The following is an 18,764-nucleotide window of genomic DNA, read 5'->3' on the forward strand; positions in this document are numbered from 1 at the left end:
TTTATTAACAAGAGAATTAAAATGGGTGATGCAATTTGCAAACAAACAAAGAAGAAACTCAGAGAGGGATAGAAAATGAAGAAACCTACCTCTGATTTCGCGTGAGGGAGGAGAAGCAGCCAAAGATTTCGCAGGTAGAACACAGAAGTAGAACGCAGATCCTTTGATTCCTTTCACAGTTTCACCGTTTCAATGCAAGTAGTTCTCGCCTTCTCGGGTCAGGAACTCAGGGTCTCAGGGAAGAGAAGATTAGATTTAGGGCTTTTAGGGCTTATAGGGCCAGCCCTGTTTTGCTTTTTTGTTGGGAGGGCTTAATTAGGGTTGGGCTTGCAAAATATCATTTTGTAATTTTTAGGGCTGTGGGCTAGAATTTTTTTGGAGGGTTGAGGGCTAGCCCTAAGGTTTGGGCTAAATTGACACTTCTAACTATGTCATAACTACCATTAAATATAGTAGATATATTATTTTTGAATGTTATTCTGTAATTTTTGTCCCATTTATTTAAAAAATTATATTAAAATATTAGTTTTTTTATAACTATTTTGTTGGCCGGATTTTTTTATTTAAATCATTTAAATATAATATTAACAAAAATGTGTAATATAAAGTGTATTTACATATCCTAAATTAAGTTAAACATACATTCCGGATACACTATACCCTAGATATGAAACAACGTAATGAAACACAACAACGTGCTACCGGAATATATTTAAAATGTGGTAATCAGATACTATATATCTGAGATATATGCATAATAGAAAAACGGGCACAGTACATAAGATGTGTTGGAATGCTATATAAAGCGTGTAGCCGAGATCTTTGTCTTCATTCTAAATTTTTGAGTTTTGAATGGTTTTAAAAGCATACATGGCTGAACGAAAGGATTACGTCCGATCAGAAAACATTAACAATCAAAATGCGACCTGACATATAGTTGGAGTACTAGATTTTGAGGCCAATTTGTGTATCTGTTATTTTTAATAGTTAATTGAGTTAATAGTCAAATTCATCTCTGAAAGATTATTCATTCTTCAAATTAGTCTTCACAAGATTTTTTTAGTCATATTAGTTCTTGAAAGATAAAAAGTAAATCAAATTGGTCCTTCCATTAGTTAGATAATGATGTGTCACATTAAGTGCCATGTAGCATGATGATGTGGTAGGTTAATGCCACGTATCACAAGATGATTGGTTGACGTGTCAGGTTAGTAACACCTAACACGCAACGTGTCACTTGATATGTAAAAAAGTTATTTATAATAAAAAATAATTCCTAAAAATCTAGATGTAAGTCATTTTTATCCCTAAAATTTTAAAAAAGAATCAAATTAATCCTTATATAATTTTTTTATTTTTTCTTCATAATATTAAGTTTGAAATATTTACTAATTTTAATATTAGTTTTTAAACTTTAATAAATAAAATTCTCTTTACATAAAATAATAAAAATAATTAAATTATTATAAAATTATTTTGTCATATGTATTTTAAAATTTTATATTTTTAAATTGTAATTTTTTATAGTAAATTTTTTTATTGAAACGATTTTATCAAACTATTATTGATTATATATTTAAAAATTTAATATTTTAAATCTCACTAAATAATATAGTTGTTATTTTAAAATTTAAATTTTTTTAAATTATAAATTTTATTATTGTGTAATTTATATAGTAGAACTCAATAATTGTCCTCAAAAAATTCTTTTAGTCATATTAGTTCTTGAAAGATAAAACGTAATAGTTAGATGATGATGTGTCATGTTAAGTGCCATGTGGCATGATGATATTGTAGGTTAATGACATGTGTCACAAGATGATTGGTTGACGTCTCAGGTTAGTAACTCCTAGCACGCCATGTGTCACTTGACATGTAAAAAAGTTATTTATAATAAAAAATAATTCCTAAAAATCCAGACGCAAGTCATTTTCATCCCTAAAATTTAAAAAATGAATCAAATTAGTCCTTATATAAATTTTTCTTTTTCTTCATAATATTAAATTTAAAATATTTACTAATTTTAATATTATTTTTTAGACCTTAATAAATAAAATTCTCTTTACATAAAATAATAAAAAAATTAAATTATTATAAAATTATTTTTTCATATGTATTTTAAAATTTTATATTTTAAAATTGTAATTTTTTTATAGTAAATTTTTTTTATTTAAACGAGTTTATCAAATTATTATTGATTATATATTTTTGAAATTTTAATATTTTAAATCTCACTAAATAATATAGTTGTTATTTTAAAATTTAATTTTTTTTAAATTTTTTAAAACTATAATTTTATTATTGTGTAACTTATATAGTAAAATTCAATAATTGAAAAACTAATTTATAGGATCACAATATTTTAATATAATTTTTTTAAAAATAACTACTATATTTGTTTAGTGAAATCTAAGAGATTAAAAATTTAAAATAACGATTATATTTATTTAATAAAATCTAAAATATTAAAACTTTTAGTATATAACTAATTCTTACGAAGCAAAGTTTTAATATTAAAAATTTTATTTCTTTAAGTGATTTAACACTAGTTCTTACGAAGCAAAATTTTAGGGCTGAATACTTCACTCTTATAGTAGAACTAGATTAAGGTTTAATAGATTCTAAGGCTAATGTGGTTTTTTTTTCTAGTTTCTTGCTTGCCTAATGACATTTAAATTTGAAGTCTAGCTTAATTGTCTTCGCCTCCCTGTTTACATATTGCTTCACATTGCAGCTGCACAGGATTAATCAAAGATGTAAAGTCCCTGAATGTGAAGGCCGCCTTTTATCTTTATCTCTCTGAGCCGGCGTCTTTCACTCCACCGCCACCTCTCTTGCTTCCGTCATTGCCTTTAGCGCTTGCTCTCGTGTCTGTTGCTTCTGCTGTGGTTTTCTTCCGCCGCTGCCTCAGTTTTGGTAGGTCTTCTATCCTCTGATCCGTTATAGTTGATTCTTTTCGTTATTTTTTCCTTGTCATTCTTACATATTAGAATTTCGACTTTGACCATAAATTTTAACAGCCTTTTGTTTCAATGAGCATGGAAACTGCCTATGATCCAAGTTCCTTGAATATTGTTGTTCATTTTTCTTTCATCCCTCTCTCTCTCTAAATTGTCGCAATTATTTATATTCATTTTTTATTTTTGTTATTGGTAATGGCAGAAATGAGTTTGGGTGGAGATGGCCATGTAAGAAGAACGAGCAGAAAAAAAGCTATGGCTGAGAGTGGAGCAACAGAACATAAAGAGCAATTAGAAAAACTTAAACAGAAAGTTAAATGCTTTATTGCTTGTTGCGTTGGTGTTTTTCTGAGTACATTTTTACTATTATAAACTCGTGGTTAACTTGTATCTATATTTAAATGGTGATCTTAGTTGGGATTAAGGTCCATAACATTACTTGTTCTTAGTTGGAATTACTATACTAATTGTTCTGGTGCCAATTACATAATAGATGGCTTCCTATTTTTAAAATTTTAATTCTTTTTATACAGTTAAGTTGCAAGGTTAACATTCTCAATTCTTATGGATGGATAATTGTTTAATTATTTATTTGATTTATCTTTAATTACTTGTTGACCTTTGCTATTTTTTGAATACAATATGAATTCATCATAAGGTATTATTTTTATTTTTTGTTTACTTTTTCTATAATAAAAAATTTGAATCTACAATATCTGCTAAACTTAATCGAAGATGAAGATTCAAATGAATTATTCCACGAAATCAGTGAAATTGTTAGTTCTTTGTTTTTTCCTTTATTTTTTTATTTATGTAGATAGTTTTTGATGTTCTTTCTTATTTCAGTTATTTGAGGTTATGTTAGTTAATGACATGATGTTATTTGAGGTTATTCAATCCTCTATGATACCAAAATTTATATTGACACAGAAAAGGAGGAGAGTGACAAGTCTGATGGTGGACTTGGCGTCAATGGTAGTGACAATGGTAGTGAAATACTTTCGTATGTCTTCTCAATACAAGTTCACGGTTATAAGAACTTGCATTATTTTGCTCTCCATTATTCTTTATGTATTGCTAAGAAATTAGGCCATTTTCACATTCGTTTTACTGAACTAGTTACTTTTGTTTCAATAATTCAACTGTAAAGAAAGATGCTTAAGATCCTTCCATCCAACTATAAAGGATGGTAAAAATTTATTGTCATTCTCTTGATTCACTAAAACTCAAGTTACAGTAAGTAAACTATTTCACGTCTTCAGCTGTTCTAAAAATAAATATAACTTGAGTCATGTTTGGATGTATTTTTTCATAAGGAATGAAAAAAAAAAGAGTAAATGAAAGCCAATTATTTTAGTTCTCCTCTTCAATTATACTCTATAATAAAGTATTTTAAATTGAATAAAAACTAAGATTTTTCATTACACTTTTGAAAGTAAGTGATATTGAATACTTTGTTTGAAACTTTTCATTATTTTGCTTTTTTTTTCTGTTTTATTTTTATCTCAAAGTCTCAAACTCAGTGTTAACAATATATATCTCTACTTCCAATTGCATATTTATAAGATAAAATTTAAATTTTGCAGGCTTTTTCATCATGAAGCATGAGTGTTGATTAGCATGCGTAATGAAAATCAAATTGAATTAAATAATAATTATGATTTTAATTTTGTATTTAATCATGTAAACATGTTAAAAAAATAGAAAAATTGACTTATTGGACCAATTTTAATGTTTAAATATCTTGGATTTAATTTGTAAAGTGGGTATAGCATATGTAATTAAAGAAAAATATTTTAATTCAATATTTTATTCATTTAAATGTTATTAAAGATCTATTGTAATATTTTTTTATTGTTAGCAAAAAAATCTTTTGTAACATTTATTAGAGTATTGTTATGGAATATCTATTGTAACATTTTTTAAAGTGTTATTAGAAAGACTTATTGTAATATTTTTTAAGAATTATAAAAAACATCTATTGTAATATTTTTCTAAGTGTTACAGAAAATATATATGGTAATATTTTTTTAAGTGTTACCGTGAATGGTTTATTGTAACATTTCTCATAATATTACTATAGAATATTTTTTATAACATTTTTATTAAATATTATTAAATCTTTAGAAGAATATTAGTAAAATTCTTTAGTAACATAGAGTATATTTAACATTTGTTAAAATATTACTAATATACATAGGTAATATTTTAATATGATTTGGTAACATTTTTTAAATGTTAGTAAAAGTTAAGTATGTAGTAATATTATAATATTGTGGATATATAAAAAAAAAGGTGCTTAACACGCATCTTGCGTGTTGCCAAGATGTTGACATGTGTCCAACACGCACCCTGTGTGTTGCCCGGACAATAACACGTGTCCAACACACATCCTGCCTGAGTGCGTGTTGATTTTTCACCTACAAAATCCACAGTAATTACACCAAATAATCTCATTTTTAACAAAACCACTAATATTTTTTCTATATAAAAAAATGAGTAATGCTATGTGTACTAGGGGTGAACGCAGATCGGATCGGATCGAATCGGATATGACCAAAATTTCGATCCGATCCGCACTAAAATCATCGGATCCAATATCCGCAGTTTTTAAGATTGGATCTGATCCGATCCGATTCGCACATTTGCGGATTGGATCGGATCGGATATCGAATATATCCACAAAACATAAAAATATTTTTAAAAGCTTATTTTTATTAAAAAAATATCAATAAAATTCATTTTTCTATTCTTTTAAATATGCTTACTCTTAAAATAATATGAAACATACTTTTCTTGAATAATAAATTAAAATAATACAACATATATGATAATTATTAGTTGAAACAAAAAATAAAAAAATATTTACTTATTTATTTCTTTATTTTTGCGGATATACAGATCGGATATGCGGATTCCAACACAAAATCCGCAATCCGATCCGACTAGTGTGCGGATCCGATCCGATCTGAAAGTCTTGCGGATTGGATCTATATCCGCAATTTTCGGATCGGTTTCGGATAAACACCGCGGATATGCGGATCCGATCCGATCCATGAATACTCCTAATGTATACACCAAAATTAGCCACTAAAATCAGCTACCAATATAAAATATATGTTGGAATATAAATAGTAATACATATTAAAAATAAATTAAGCTACACATGTATTTATACACAAAAATATTAGTATCTGATTTTAGTAGCTAATTTTAGTGTACAAATAGCATTTGAAAAAAAATAGCCACGTATATGTGTTAACGTATTTTATATTTTATTCTTGACCATTAACGTTGGATGACTATCTTACTCTTTTGATTTATATTGCATCTGAATTGTGTATTTTATTCTTTATTACAATTATTATAATTGATTGACCATTTAACCTTTTTGAAATATACCTCCTACTATTTGTCTATTTTATCCCTCCTTTTGTGTCTTTGGTGACCAATCTAACCCCAGAAGATTTTTTTTCGTTTTAAAATTTTTGGGCCAGTTATATATATATTATTTACTTGCTCTAAGTGTAGATCTCTATCATAGTTCATCATGCTAACATTATTCTAATTTATTTATTAAAATTTATTCACTTCAATTTAATTATAATAAATAATAAAGTATATTTTGTAAGAAACCAAAACATAAATAACAGAAATATAATTTGAATTTTACATATAAATATTTAAGCATTTCAATGAGTTTAATTTTAATACACTAATACTATAAATAATTTTACAACTAATCAAATTCATATGTTTTGATAACTTATTTGTTTGGTTGTGTAATTATTCCTTTGAGTTAAATTTAAACTCTGGTCGTTTTATCTTCTTGCTGTTTATCAATGACACTTGCTAAATTTAATTTTGAGGACAAAGCAATGATTATAACCTGCATAAAACATGTCTCTCAGGAAGAAAGCCAAGATGAAAGTAATTAATTTGTAATAAAATTACTTCATGGAAAATATACTAGCACCGGTATTTAACTGGTTAACACAAGATAAAACACTCAAAATCACTGTGTAAGCAAGTTACCAAATCAAATCTATACATATTTATATTATCTAATTATTAGAAGGAGGATGAAGCCTAGTTTGGTACACAGACTGCACTCTTGATTCCAACAGACACACATATTTGTCAAGCATAGAGACCACAACTTCAAATTCAGTTACTTGCTTCTCTATGGCATCAATCTGCTCAACATATTCGTTGAAGCTACCACTCTTGCATTTCAACTGCTCCACAAAAACCCTCAACCCTGAAGCTAAGTCGCCGTAACCTTTGTATTCTTCCGCAACCCTCACATTCATCTTCTCTAATAACTCAAGTTGATTATTAGTCCCCTAACTCACATAAAACCATTGTCAAACTTGATATTCCAAATAATGTTGTATCCTCAGATAGTTTACACGATTTGTAATTCATTGGAATTGTTTGAAACAAGGGTTTTTACCTGAAGTCCGATTTGATCATTGTGCTATTGCTGCTAAAGAGATCATTGAGTGACTCTGTAAGTTCATCACGCTTCTGATTTTGTGGTTCACCATTGTTCGCGCCATCCATGGTCACACCGGGTAGTAAAGACTCTGCAATTTACAAGGGAAGGGTTGTAGTAATGGAGAAACCGGAGATGGTGATCTAACCACTTGTTGTTTTTGAGGTCCAGACCGCTGTTGTTTCATATAGTCAGAAGCTAAACAACGTATTAAATACCAGGCTTAAATAAAAATGACAACCCCATGCACAAACATTCTGCATTAACAAAGGGTCGAGAGAAGGGCCGAATCCAACGTGGGTAATGTAGGCAGAGCAATAGAAAAAAGGAAATATGTTAATTAGAAAAGAATGAAAAAGTACAAAAGGGCAGGAAACCATAATAACAACTGGCACCAGAGAGACAAGAATGTAACAGTGAGAGAAAAAGGGGGAAATAAAGTAAGCTCGGGGTTTTGATAGAATTCATAGAGAAAGATGATATCGCCAGAGAATTTCAAGAGTCTTGCCGTCTCTCCTTAAAGCTTGATTCTATTCAAAAGGCCGTCCATGATTTCCCTCATTCCCACTCACTCCCTTATATCCCTTCTGTCCTCTCACACCCATAAAAGAATTAGCATTGAATCTCAAACCCTCCCCACTAGGCTTGCCAGGTGACAATTCTGTTACAACAGTAGGGACTTCCTAATTCTTTTCCTTCTGAAGGTTCTCCCCGTGTCATGCTTCCCAGGTAAATAGCAGAAATATCCTCACAAAAAAAAAAAAGGAAAAAACTATACAAGAGGCTAAATCCCAGAAGATAAAGCACACAAAATATGCCAATCTTCTATGCTAAATACATATATCTCACACATACACCATAAGCAGAATACCAAAGAAAAGAAAAATTAATAAACTTAACCCAAGCTGTGTCCATAGTTGATATTGAACATTAAAATGTCTAACACCCATTTCAAAGCACTGGAACACAATAAATTGAGGACTGTAACAAGTTCTTTTGCATTAAACATTTTAAAAATATTTATTTAATACACCAGACTGCAACAATATGATGTATAACAGTCATTGTAGATAAGTTGAAACAACATACTGAATACAACAGACAATGAATAATATCTTAACATCTAGCGTAGTGTTTACTTATCCTATCATATCTAATACCACATATTAAACACTCAGGTCGATATTATCTGTGCACATGATACAACCTAGTCATCACTCATCACTCTTGGAATGTCACTTGATCTCGAGTTGAGCAGTGACATAGGAACAAGAACTCAGACCTATATAAGTGACAATCAATTCAATTTCAATGATCAAACAATGGGTTAATAAATGTAAATGGTCCAATGCTCTGTAATTCTAATCCAACCATTATTTACTTACCAACAGATCATCCGGGTTTTGACGATGCCTTTTACTTCCCCTGTGCTTTATGTCTACAATAACTTTACGAAGCTCCTCATATGCTGTGAACTGAACAGTCCCATGAGAGACCTGCTGAAGGACAAGAAACAATTGAGCCTTCTATAAATCTTACAAAGACAAAAAGTTGCATGTATTAATAATTAGCATAGTCATGAGTTCTAGGTTGCTCCTTCCACACACGAGAAAACAGAACCCTCATAATAAGAATAGTATATTGAAAAGCAACTCGGCTTAAACATTTCAGAAAATTTATCATAACTGGTGTTATGGACTACCGGCCCAATAGTAAATCATCTCTGAAAGACTTGGCCCATTATTTGATCCTATCTTATACAGGTAGTTATGCACAAGCTCTGATTAGCATAACTCCTAGATACTGGAGCACTAACCATTCCCCACTCATCTCACTCATGGATCCAATATAACTCTAAAATAACTAAATACTCAGGTTAGGAAGAGATTACACATAACACTTATCAGCTACACTTTCTAACCTAGTACCTCCTGAGACACATGCCTAATACGAGCACTGAAGTCCTTGCAGGTTCAATGCCACCATTGTTAGGAACATGGAACAAGGATGACAATAGTGTAATGTATCTGAGCCTCAATGGAAGAGCAAGTAAGCTCTGATGAAAGGTCCTCTTGAAGTTCAACTTCTTTGTTTTCTTATAAGAATGAGCAGGACAAGGATCAAATTCTTAAGCTCTTGTTCAATGGTTCTCATGCTACGTCACAATTCAACTCTCCTAAATGTTTAAATTTCTAGGTGGAAGTTTATGAATGGGTTTCTATCTCTAACAAGAAGTTTGAGAATGACAAATATCATGGTTCATGATGATATGACTTTAGTATTTTACACGATATAAAGAAAAAATAATAAACATATAGGGAAAAATGTTAGAAAATTTTTTCCCTAACCTGGAATAAACGTGAACCTCAGTCATATGACCAAATCTTATGTCACCTGCCATTGCTCGGATGACAATAAGATGTCAAACGCATTACGTTAGCAATATAGCAGTAAACAGAAAAGGGAGGACAGGATCTATTTGTAAAGTTTTGGATAGTCTATGGCTTTAATTGGCAAATTCTGAAGTTCATAGTGGCTACCTGCTACAGAGCCAATGCTCGTCACAGACTGGATCAATCGAAAAGAGAGATCTTTATCATATGTTACATTGGGTGAATAACACCGTTATCTTTTTTCAGACACAATTTCACAAGTATCAACAACAATAATAACTAAGCCTTATCCCACTAGATGGGGAAAATCAATCAACAATCAATAATTAAATTTACAAGAGCCAAGACAGAGTTGGAAAATAACAAACATCAACATACCAGAAATAGACCAGGAACAATTCCTCTGTAGAGTGCTCTAAAACCTTCTTCCCTCATTATGGTCCTAAATGCATCTGATATTTTCAGACAACAACAACAACAACAACAAAGCCTTATCCCACTAAGTGGGGTCGGCTACATGAATCAAACGACGCCATTGTGCTCTGTCATGTATCATGTCTACAGAGAGACCGTTTACATGTAGATCTCGTTTGACCACCTCATGGATGGTCTTCTTAGGTCTTCCTCTGCCTTTCGCCCTTTGTCCATCTTCCATCTCATCCACCCTCCTGACTGGATGTTCTATCGGTCTTCTTCTCACATGTCCAAACCACCTGAGACGCGATTCAACCATCTTTTCCACAATGGGTGCTACTCCAACTCTCTCCCTTATATCTTCATTCCTTATTTTCAGACAAGAAACAAAAATTGTATGACAGGTTAGCAAAGTTAATACAACCACAATAAGTAAAATACCCAAACCCTGACTATTACATTCTAATTGATCATTCCCATGCTGAAACAAAGTGATTCCCTTAAAATATATACAAGTAAAGTTGAAAACAAGTTTCCTTTTTCTTCCTAATTTTAAAAACTAAAAATAAACATCATAGAACAAAACGCTGTGAAACAAATACAATGAATAGTTATGCCATACATTACTTAGCAAATTAAGGACCAAACATTGATGATTAATAGTAGTGACTTGCGAATTGCTACAACATTTTTGGATGATAAAGATAAATACTGAATCAAATATTATCGTCTAAACAGGTGGTGAAAGAGAGCCATTATGCAACTTTTGATAGTACTCCATCTATCTGCTTTTAAGTTTGATTTTGCAAAATTATTTTTTTCAAAAATTATTTATAATTTATAAATACATACAAAGCATTAATTATCTTTTGCAATGTTTAACTTCATAAGTATAAAGTATTACATCAACTTAATAAAGTAATAATAAATTAATGAGAAGAGACAGGATAATTTAACCAAAGCAAACCATTTTCACTCTATACTCAAGAGAATTTAACAATTTCTCGACTCTTGTCTAGAAGACCAAAGCTGTAAAAGCCACTTAAAAGTTGACACAGGTAGTAACTGTAAACTGAAGTGGGCAGAAGATTACTACAATTAAGAAAGTCCTGTGTGTTAAAATAATAATTCAGCTAAATTTATAACTTCAAGAAATGTATTCTAATGACATGAATATTTTGAGAAGAAAAAAAAAATCTTTAAAGTGAACAGTTGAGAATGAAGTTAAATTAAGATGGAGATGAGACCAAAAATCCCATAGTATGGTCGTGTTTGATGAAGAGGAGTCTGAAGCTGCAATCTTGTTTTACCAGCCAAACAGGATTTGTGCACAAGCACACCTGACAGAAGACAATGGAAATCAAATGATAGTAAATTTAGCAGGCTTTGGAATCCTAATCAGTAATCATTCAACTATAAAAGCTTAACAATATATTAAAAATTTTCATAAAGATAACAAGGCTGTAAACTTAAATATAGTCCCATTAATCCATTCTCACACTCTTATCATAATAAAGTTCATTGGCAAATCTCTAATACACTTTACTTACCACCTTTCGCCACTCCTTGGGACCGATGTAAGAAAAAATTTTGAATTGAACATGGAAATTATGCAAAGCCCTAACCAAGAATATACAAAACTGTGCATACACATGAGAGCGCACGCATGTGGCAATCCATTCATGATAATGGAATTGTGAACACTCACCAAACCTCCTGCTTCAGCAGCTGAGGCAAGATGAAGACCTGGGCTCAGTGTATCCTCCCTATTCCTAGCATATCTTTGTTTGGCTTTATCATAACTGTAATTAAGAAATTTTAACTTAGTCACATGTAAATATTAATAGCTGATCAAGAAGTTAGGGGATGGAAAATTCACAAAAGAATCCATTCCTCTTTAGGTGTGTGCATGTGTGTATGTATGCGCACGCGTACTCGCGCATGTGTGCGTGAGGGAGACTTTTGAGAGTTCAGACTGAATAAATCAAGATCACATTTTACATATTTGGAATCTATGGATGCCTACTACAAGAATAAAATTAAGGATACAAACTCCACAGTGTATCATACCATATAACATCATTCTAGTTAACTTAATACAATTAATTATTTAACGTTCAGAATTGAAACTCACAAAAAGAAATATAGGCCCCATGAAATAGTCGACCCAATAACCCCAGGAAGAAAACCTGCATATAATCCTCTTAATCCCTGCAAGATAAAGCAGGGAATATAAATATAACAAACTGCTATTTACATATTCAATGACAACTCCTGAACTATAAGTAAAAGCCAAGGGTATTGAACCATACATCAGTTATCTTAGCTGCATACATCTTAATAAAAATAAAAGTAAGACTATGAACAAGGTGAAAAAATGAGGAGTGTTTGGATCAGCAACCATTAATCAACAAACAACAGGGACAAATAACCCAATCAAGGAAAAAAAATCAAAAATAGAAAGCAAAACAAAACAATACAATACAATAAAATAAAATAAAATCTGGGTGCGACTAGCACATGACATGACAAACCACCAAGTTTCCATTAATAATCTCACAAGTGTGACTGACACACCAAAGAAAACACAGTTTCTAGGACTAATCTTTTCAGATTCTCCTAGATGCTAGCATAGACCAAGCCTATAATGATTTTATCTATTTTCTTCAAATTTGCAAGACTTATCCTAACCACCAGCTATATGTCTTAACCAACAACAACAAAGCCTTGTCCCACTAAGTGAGGTCGGCTACATGAATCAAACGACGCCATTGTGCTCTGTCATGTATCATGTCTACAGAAAGATCGTTTACATGTAGATCTCGTTTGACCACTTCATGGATGATCTTCTTAGGTCTTCCTCTGCCTTTCGCCCTTTGTCCATCTTCCATCTCATCCACCCTCTCGACTGGATGTTCTATCGGTCTTCTTCTCAAATGTCCAAACCACCTGAGACGCGATTTAACCATCTTTTCCACAATGTGTGCTACTCCAACTCTCTCCCTTATATCTTCATTCTTTATTTTATCCAATCGCGTATGACCACTCATCCATCTCAACATCTTCATCTCTGCCACACTCAGCTTGTTCGTGCTCCCCTTTAGCCGCCCAACACTCCGTACCATACAGCATAGCCGGTCTTATAACGGTGCGATAGAATTTACCTTTAAGTTTTAGAGACACTTTTTTGTCGCATATAAAACCAGATGCACTCCGCCATTTTGACCAACCTGCTTGGATCCTATGATTTACATCATGTTCAATCTCTTTATTATCCTGTATGATGCACCCAAGATACTTAAAACTTTTAACTTTTCGTAGGATGTTTTCTTCAATCTTCACCTCTATATTGGGGTTTTCCCTTCTCAGACTGAACTTATATTCCATATATTCCGTCTTGCTACGGCTTATGCGCAGACCATACACTTGTAAAGCTTCTCTCCATAACTCCAACTTCTTATTAGAATGCGCAAACCATACGTCTTGCTACGGCTCTTGGATATACTCTGTAAGTACTTCCAAGACTAATGTGAAAAGGTATGGACTTAAGGATGATCCCTGGTGCAATCCTATACCAATAGAGAATTTCTCTGTCACACCACATTGAGTCTTCACACTAGTTTTGGCCCCATCATACATGTCTTTAATTGCCCGAATATATACGATTCTTACTCTCCTCTTTTCTAAAATCTTCCATAAGACCTCTATTGGTATCCTATCATACGCTTTTTCCAAATCAATAAACACCATATGTAGATCCCTTTTATTACTACGATACCTCTCCATCATCCTTCTTAATAGGTATATCGCTTCAGTGGTAGATCTGCCTGGCATAAATCCAAATTAGTTCTCTGTTACTTATGTCTCTTTTCTCAACCTCTGTTCTATCACCCTTTCCCATAACTTCATAGTATGACTCATAAGCTTAATCCCTCTATAGTTTCCGCAACTTTGTATATCCCCCTTATTCTTGTAGATAGGTACCAGGGTGCTCTTTCTCCACTCATCAGACGTCTTCTTTGACTTTAAAATCTCATTAAAAAGTTTAGTTAACCAGTTGATGCCTTTTTCTCCAAGACCCTTCCAAACCTCAATCGGGATATTATCAGGTCCTACTGCCCTGCCATTTTTCTTCTGCTTTAGAGCCTCTTTTACCTCGAAGTCTCGAATCCTTCGATAGTAGTCAAAGTTTTGATCTTCTTCCCTTGTGCATAATCGACCAAGGCTCGGAAGAGTCTTCTGTCCCTCATTAAATAACTCGTAGAAGTAGCTCTTTCACCTTTCATTAATCTTCTCCTCTTGAGTCAACACCTCTCCATCCTTATCCTTATGCACTTAACCTGATCCAAATCCCTCGTATCACATGGAAATCACCTCCCTCCACCACAAGTTTGATAGAGATGATCCGATCTCTCATCCTCTTGATATTCACTACGTCCTTCTTCCACTGCTTATCCACAATTATTCCAACCCCATTCCTATTCTTCACATTTCCTGTATACCAAAGTTTGAAACCAAAAGTATCCAACTCCCTAACCTTTTCACCAACCCATTTCGTTTCTTTTAGGCACATAATGTTAATCTTTCTCCTTGTCATGGTGTCCACCACCTCCATGGACTTTCCTGTTAGAGTGCCTATGTTCTATGTCCCAAATATCAACCTTTTGTCGCTTCGACCTTTACCTTTTACTTTGTGAACTAGCTTATTTACCATCGTCCGTTCAAGAAAACGCGAGAACCCTTGCTCATTTAACACTACATCCGGGCACCGATGCAGCGGCTCTTGCTTTGACACCGTACTCGAGCCATACGGCGCGTTGTTTCCGGGCAACGACCTAGCTTTAGCGCAATAATGTCTTTGATTCATGTCATGGGGGTTCGGCTATATTTTTATGTTGGTTGCCGAAGACTTAACACAACTCTCCTCCTTTATCCGAGTTTGGGACCGGCTATGTACTACAAGTGTAACATAGGTGGAGTTAGCTATATGTCTTAACCATATATAGGTAAAGTTGTCAATAATTTACACAAGCCCAGTTGCACAATCTACGGTGAATTCCTTTCTTAAAACATGAAACTCCTAACAAGCAGAATTCTTCAAATACCAATATGTCTTAAATGCTATATTGAAACAATCTATAGCCGTGGTCCTAGAAAAACTAATTATTAGGGACACTCTAAATATTGCATTGCAGAAAATAATGAAATATTATGAAGTAAAGTAAATGTCGAAAATTGTATCCTTGATTGATAAAAATGGCTAGCATTGGGTGGAATGAGTAAACAAACAAACCTCAGATCGAGCAATGGTGAAAATTGCACGAACAGTATTCTTATAATTGGGAACATGAGAGACTCTGCCATCATTAACTGCAAATCAAATAATAATCCCATAAAAAGCTGAACACAAGACAAATATTAAATATCCATTTATTTGAGCAAAAAGAAAATTAAAAAATGCAAAAAAAGAAAAACAAAGACCTTGGAACCTAGTGCGGACAACATCGAGAGGATGCATGACAGCGACAGTGGCAAACCCAGCTGTGCCACCGGCAGCAGCATTCTCCCAGTGCCATTGACAGGCCTCGGGTGCAGTGGCTGACATGTTTGGTAAGTTATGTCTCACTCTGGGTTGAATGTCATTGAACTAAAAGGAGACGCGATGGGTTTATCTGAGGGGCTTCCTCAGTGACAGTGTATTAAGGCACAGCTTTTGTTTTCTCTTTCGTCGAATGGTTTGGCCTTCAAAGGAGAAGAGAATCTATTGAAATTTTGAATCATTATCTTTTGAAAACAACTCTTCCAATCAAATCAAATCCACACATTCAACTTCATCTCCAAAGTAATATCTGTAAGTTGACTAAGTTCCGATTTTGAAGACAAAGGAAAAAAAGAAAGTTTAAAGAATAAAATCTATTCTTCAGACCCATCAAACCACAATTCATGAAACACGCCCTGTTTCAATGATAAAATCCAGATCTAAACAGTTTACAAAATGGCAGTCAACAAATATGGATAAATTATTAATAATTATACATGTGAAGAAAACAGACCTGAAGTTGGATATTCTTAGAACTACACTATTAAAGTAACTGATGCATTTTGCAATTATTTAATATCACATTATTGAATAAAGGGGAGAGTTAGCAACAAAAGCAAACTATATGATCTGAAGCTTCCATGACACAGGTTTTTATTCAACGAAAAGCACAAACATAGCAGATAAAATAAGTGTGATCGAAGATAATATAGTAGCCTATAAAGCCAAAACTGTTAGCAAAATGCCACAGCGAAAACAAAGTTAGAGCTTTATATATGATCACATCTATTAAGAAACAGAGCAAGTACTAACAATTCTACAATTGGCAACAATTGTTCAATATACAAAATTCTTCTCTGCCATTATGTCAATATACCAGGACTACAGTGAAAGAGAAAGTTCATTAAGGCCATCACAGAAAAGTATAGTGTTTAATTTATCACGAAAATTATATTGTGCTCAGTTCATGACTACATATGCTAAGAGCTCAAAGCATTCAACTTCATCGCATACAAAAATCTACAAGAATGGCAAGTATCCGCAGTCAACAAAACTCAAATCCTCAATCAAACTCATACCTAGATCAGATAACGGAACTAAGACATGAGAGAGAGAGAGAGAGAAGCAACGAGGCAGGGCGTACCTGGATGGTGGCTGTGAAGCTGAGGGCTCTTGCGACGGCCTTGCACGGCCGCTGAGGGATATGTCGGCGAGGCAGACAGCTCGGCTAAGAGTGGCGAAGCAGCAAGGATAGCAGGCAAGGAGGCGGCGAATCCCTGGCAACGCAGTGTGTTCCGGCAGCTGCGGCACACCAGTAATGGGGAAGGATGAGTTCTTGTGTTCATTCCACCAGTAAGTAGTAAGTAGTAATATTCACGGGATTGTTTAATTTTATTTTAGACTTAGTGCATGTTTGGGTGCCATTGGGCTTGTTTGGGTGAGCTTCTAAGAAAAGATCTTTTTTCGAGTTATCTTTTTTTAAAAGATCTTATAGAGAAGTAAAAGTAATTTTATGTTTGGATATCTCATGTAAAAAGGTCTTTTTATTTATCAATTATGTTTGGGTATAACAATATAAAAATACTTTTTTGTTTATTTATTACATGAAAAACATTTTTTTTTTAAGGAAAAAAGATCTTTTAAAAAAAGATGTAAATTACAGTTTCTCAAAAAAGATCTTTTTTTGATTTTACTAGTGCTTTTACTTTTACTACTAGAAATTTGCCAAACACTGAAAAAAGATCTTTTTTTATTTTTTAACGTGTTTGGCAAATTTCTAGTAGTAAAAGTAAAAGCACTAGTAAAATCAAAAAAAGATCTTTTTTGAGAAGCTGTAATTTACATCTTTTTTTAAAAGATCTTTTTTCCTTAAAAAAAAAAGATGTTTTTCATGTAATAAATAAACAAAAAAGTACTTTTATATTGTTATACCCAAATATAATTGATAGATAAAAAGACCTTTTTACATGAGATATCCAAACATAAAATTACTTTTACTTTTCTATAAGATCTTTTAAAAAAAGATAACTCGAAAAAAGATCTTTTCTTAAAAGCTCACCCAAACAAGCCCTTAGAATAAATACTAAATGGTGAATGCTTGGTTGATATGGTACTTATTTACTAAAAAGAGTTAAAAATAATTATTTTATTTAAAAGATATAAAAATAAATAATTTTTAAAAAATCAAAATTTATTACAAAAAGTAAGTTAGATAATATTTAAGAAAAAATTCATAGACACTATAAAATTGGCCATACTAAATATCACGTGTTAGTCCAAAGAATTTTAGACAAAATACTTTTTTTAATATTATTAATTAATTTAATAAATTTAATTAAATTATTATTTAATAAATTTTAATTATTAATTTTACACCAAAATAATTATATATAAATTTTATTTTTAGGTTTTTATGAAAATTATTTTTATTTAAGAGTTTTTTATTGATTAAGTAATATTTAATGAGTGTAAAGAAAAAAATTTTAAAAATATTATTATAAGATAATTAAACTTTAAATAATATATTCTAAAATAAATTAATCTCTTTTAAAATGACAAAAAGATCAATGTCCAGTGGAAATAATTTTTAACAAATAAAAATTTGTAACGGTTCAAAATTACTGTAAAAGTATAGATGAATTTCGCTTGTTTTTTCAATGCCTCGTTTTTTACTGGAAAAAATCAGAAAAATAATTGCAAAAATGGTTACAAAAATAATCTTTTCTAGTACATTAAAAATTAACACAAAACCCACTATTAAATATCTTGAGACGGTTATGACAATGGTTAAAAAAAAAAATTTATACAAACATTTTTAGCAATTATTTTTATTATACGTAGCGTGTTTACACACGTTTCATTATCGTAAACGAAATTGCGATTTAGTTTGTGTTTATTTTTTGTGTGTTTTTTTTTCTTCTTCTATTAGTGATATTATTGCTGCGTTTTGTTTTTGTTTC

The 18,764-nt window shown here is 31.8% G+C and overlaps 1 protein-coding gene across 13 annotated transcripts; it reads right to left on the reverse strand.

Moving 5' to 3' along the window:
- Nucleotides 1-6,885: 6,885 nt before the first annotated feature.
- Nucleotides 6,886-17,166, reverse strand: LOC112715159 (folate transporter 1, chloroplastic-like). 13 transcript variants are annotated; one of them, XM_072204611.1, is made up of 11 exons: nt 16,949-17,166; nt 15,747-16,007; nt 15,559-15,635; nt 12,400-12,476; nt 11,974-12,067; nt 11,513-11,605; nt 10,230-10,633; nt 9,807-9,852; nt 8,844-8,957; nt 7,417-7,549; nt 6,886-7,306 (listed from the first exon to the last, which is right to left on the reverse strand). In XM_072204611.1, the coding sequence occupies exons 2-7, from the start codon at nt 15,868-15,870 to the stop codon at nt 10,628-10,630; spliced, it is 471 nt and encodes a 156-aa protein (XP_072060712.1). In that variant the 5' UTR covers nt 15,871-16,007; nt 16,949-17,166; the 3' UTR covers nt 6,886-7,306; nt 7,417-7,549; nt 8,844-8,957; nt 9,807-9,852; nt 10,230-10,627. The 13 variants fall into 13 exon arrangements, with proteins under 13 accessions (XP_072060712.1, XP_072060713.1, XP_072060707.1 ...); XM_072204612.1 differs by lacking the exon at nt 9,807-9,852 and having other exon boundaries at nt 8,844-8,954; nt 10,230-10,625; XM_072204606.1 differs by lacking the exon at nt 9,807-9,852 and having other exon boundaries at nt 8,844-8,954.
- Nucleotides 17,167-18,764: the final 1,598 nt, after the last annotated feature.

Source organism: Arachis hypogaea, chromosome 10 (genome assembly GCF_003086295.3).
Source record: "Arachis hypogaea cultivar Tifrunner chromosome 10, arahy.Tifrunner.gnm2.J5K5, whole genome shotgun sequence".
In the NCBI taxonomy this organism is placed as follows: Eukaryota; Viridiplantae; Streptophyta; class Magnoliopsida; order Fabales; family Fabaceae; genus Arachis; species Arachis hypogaea.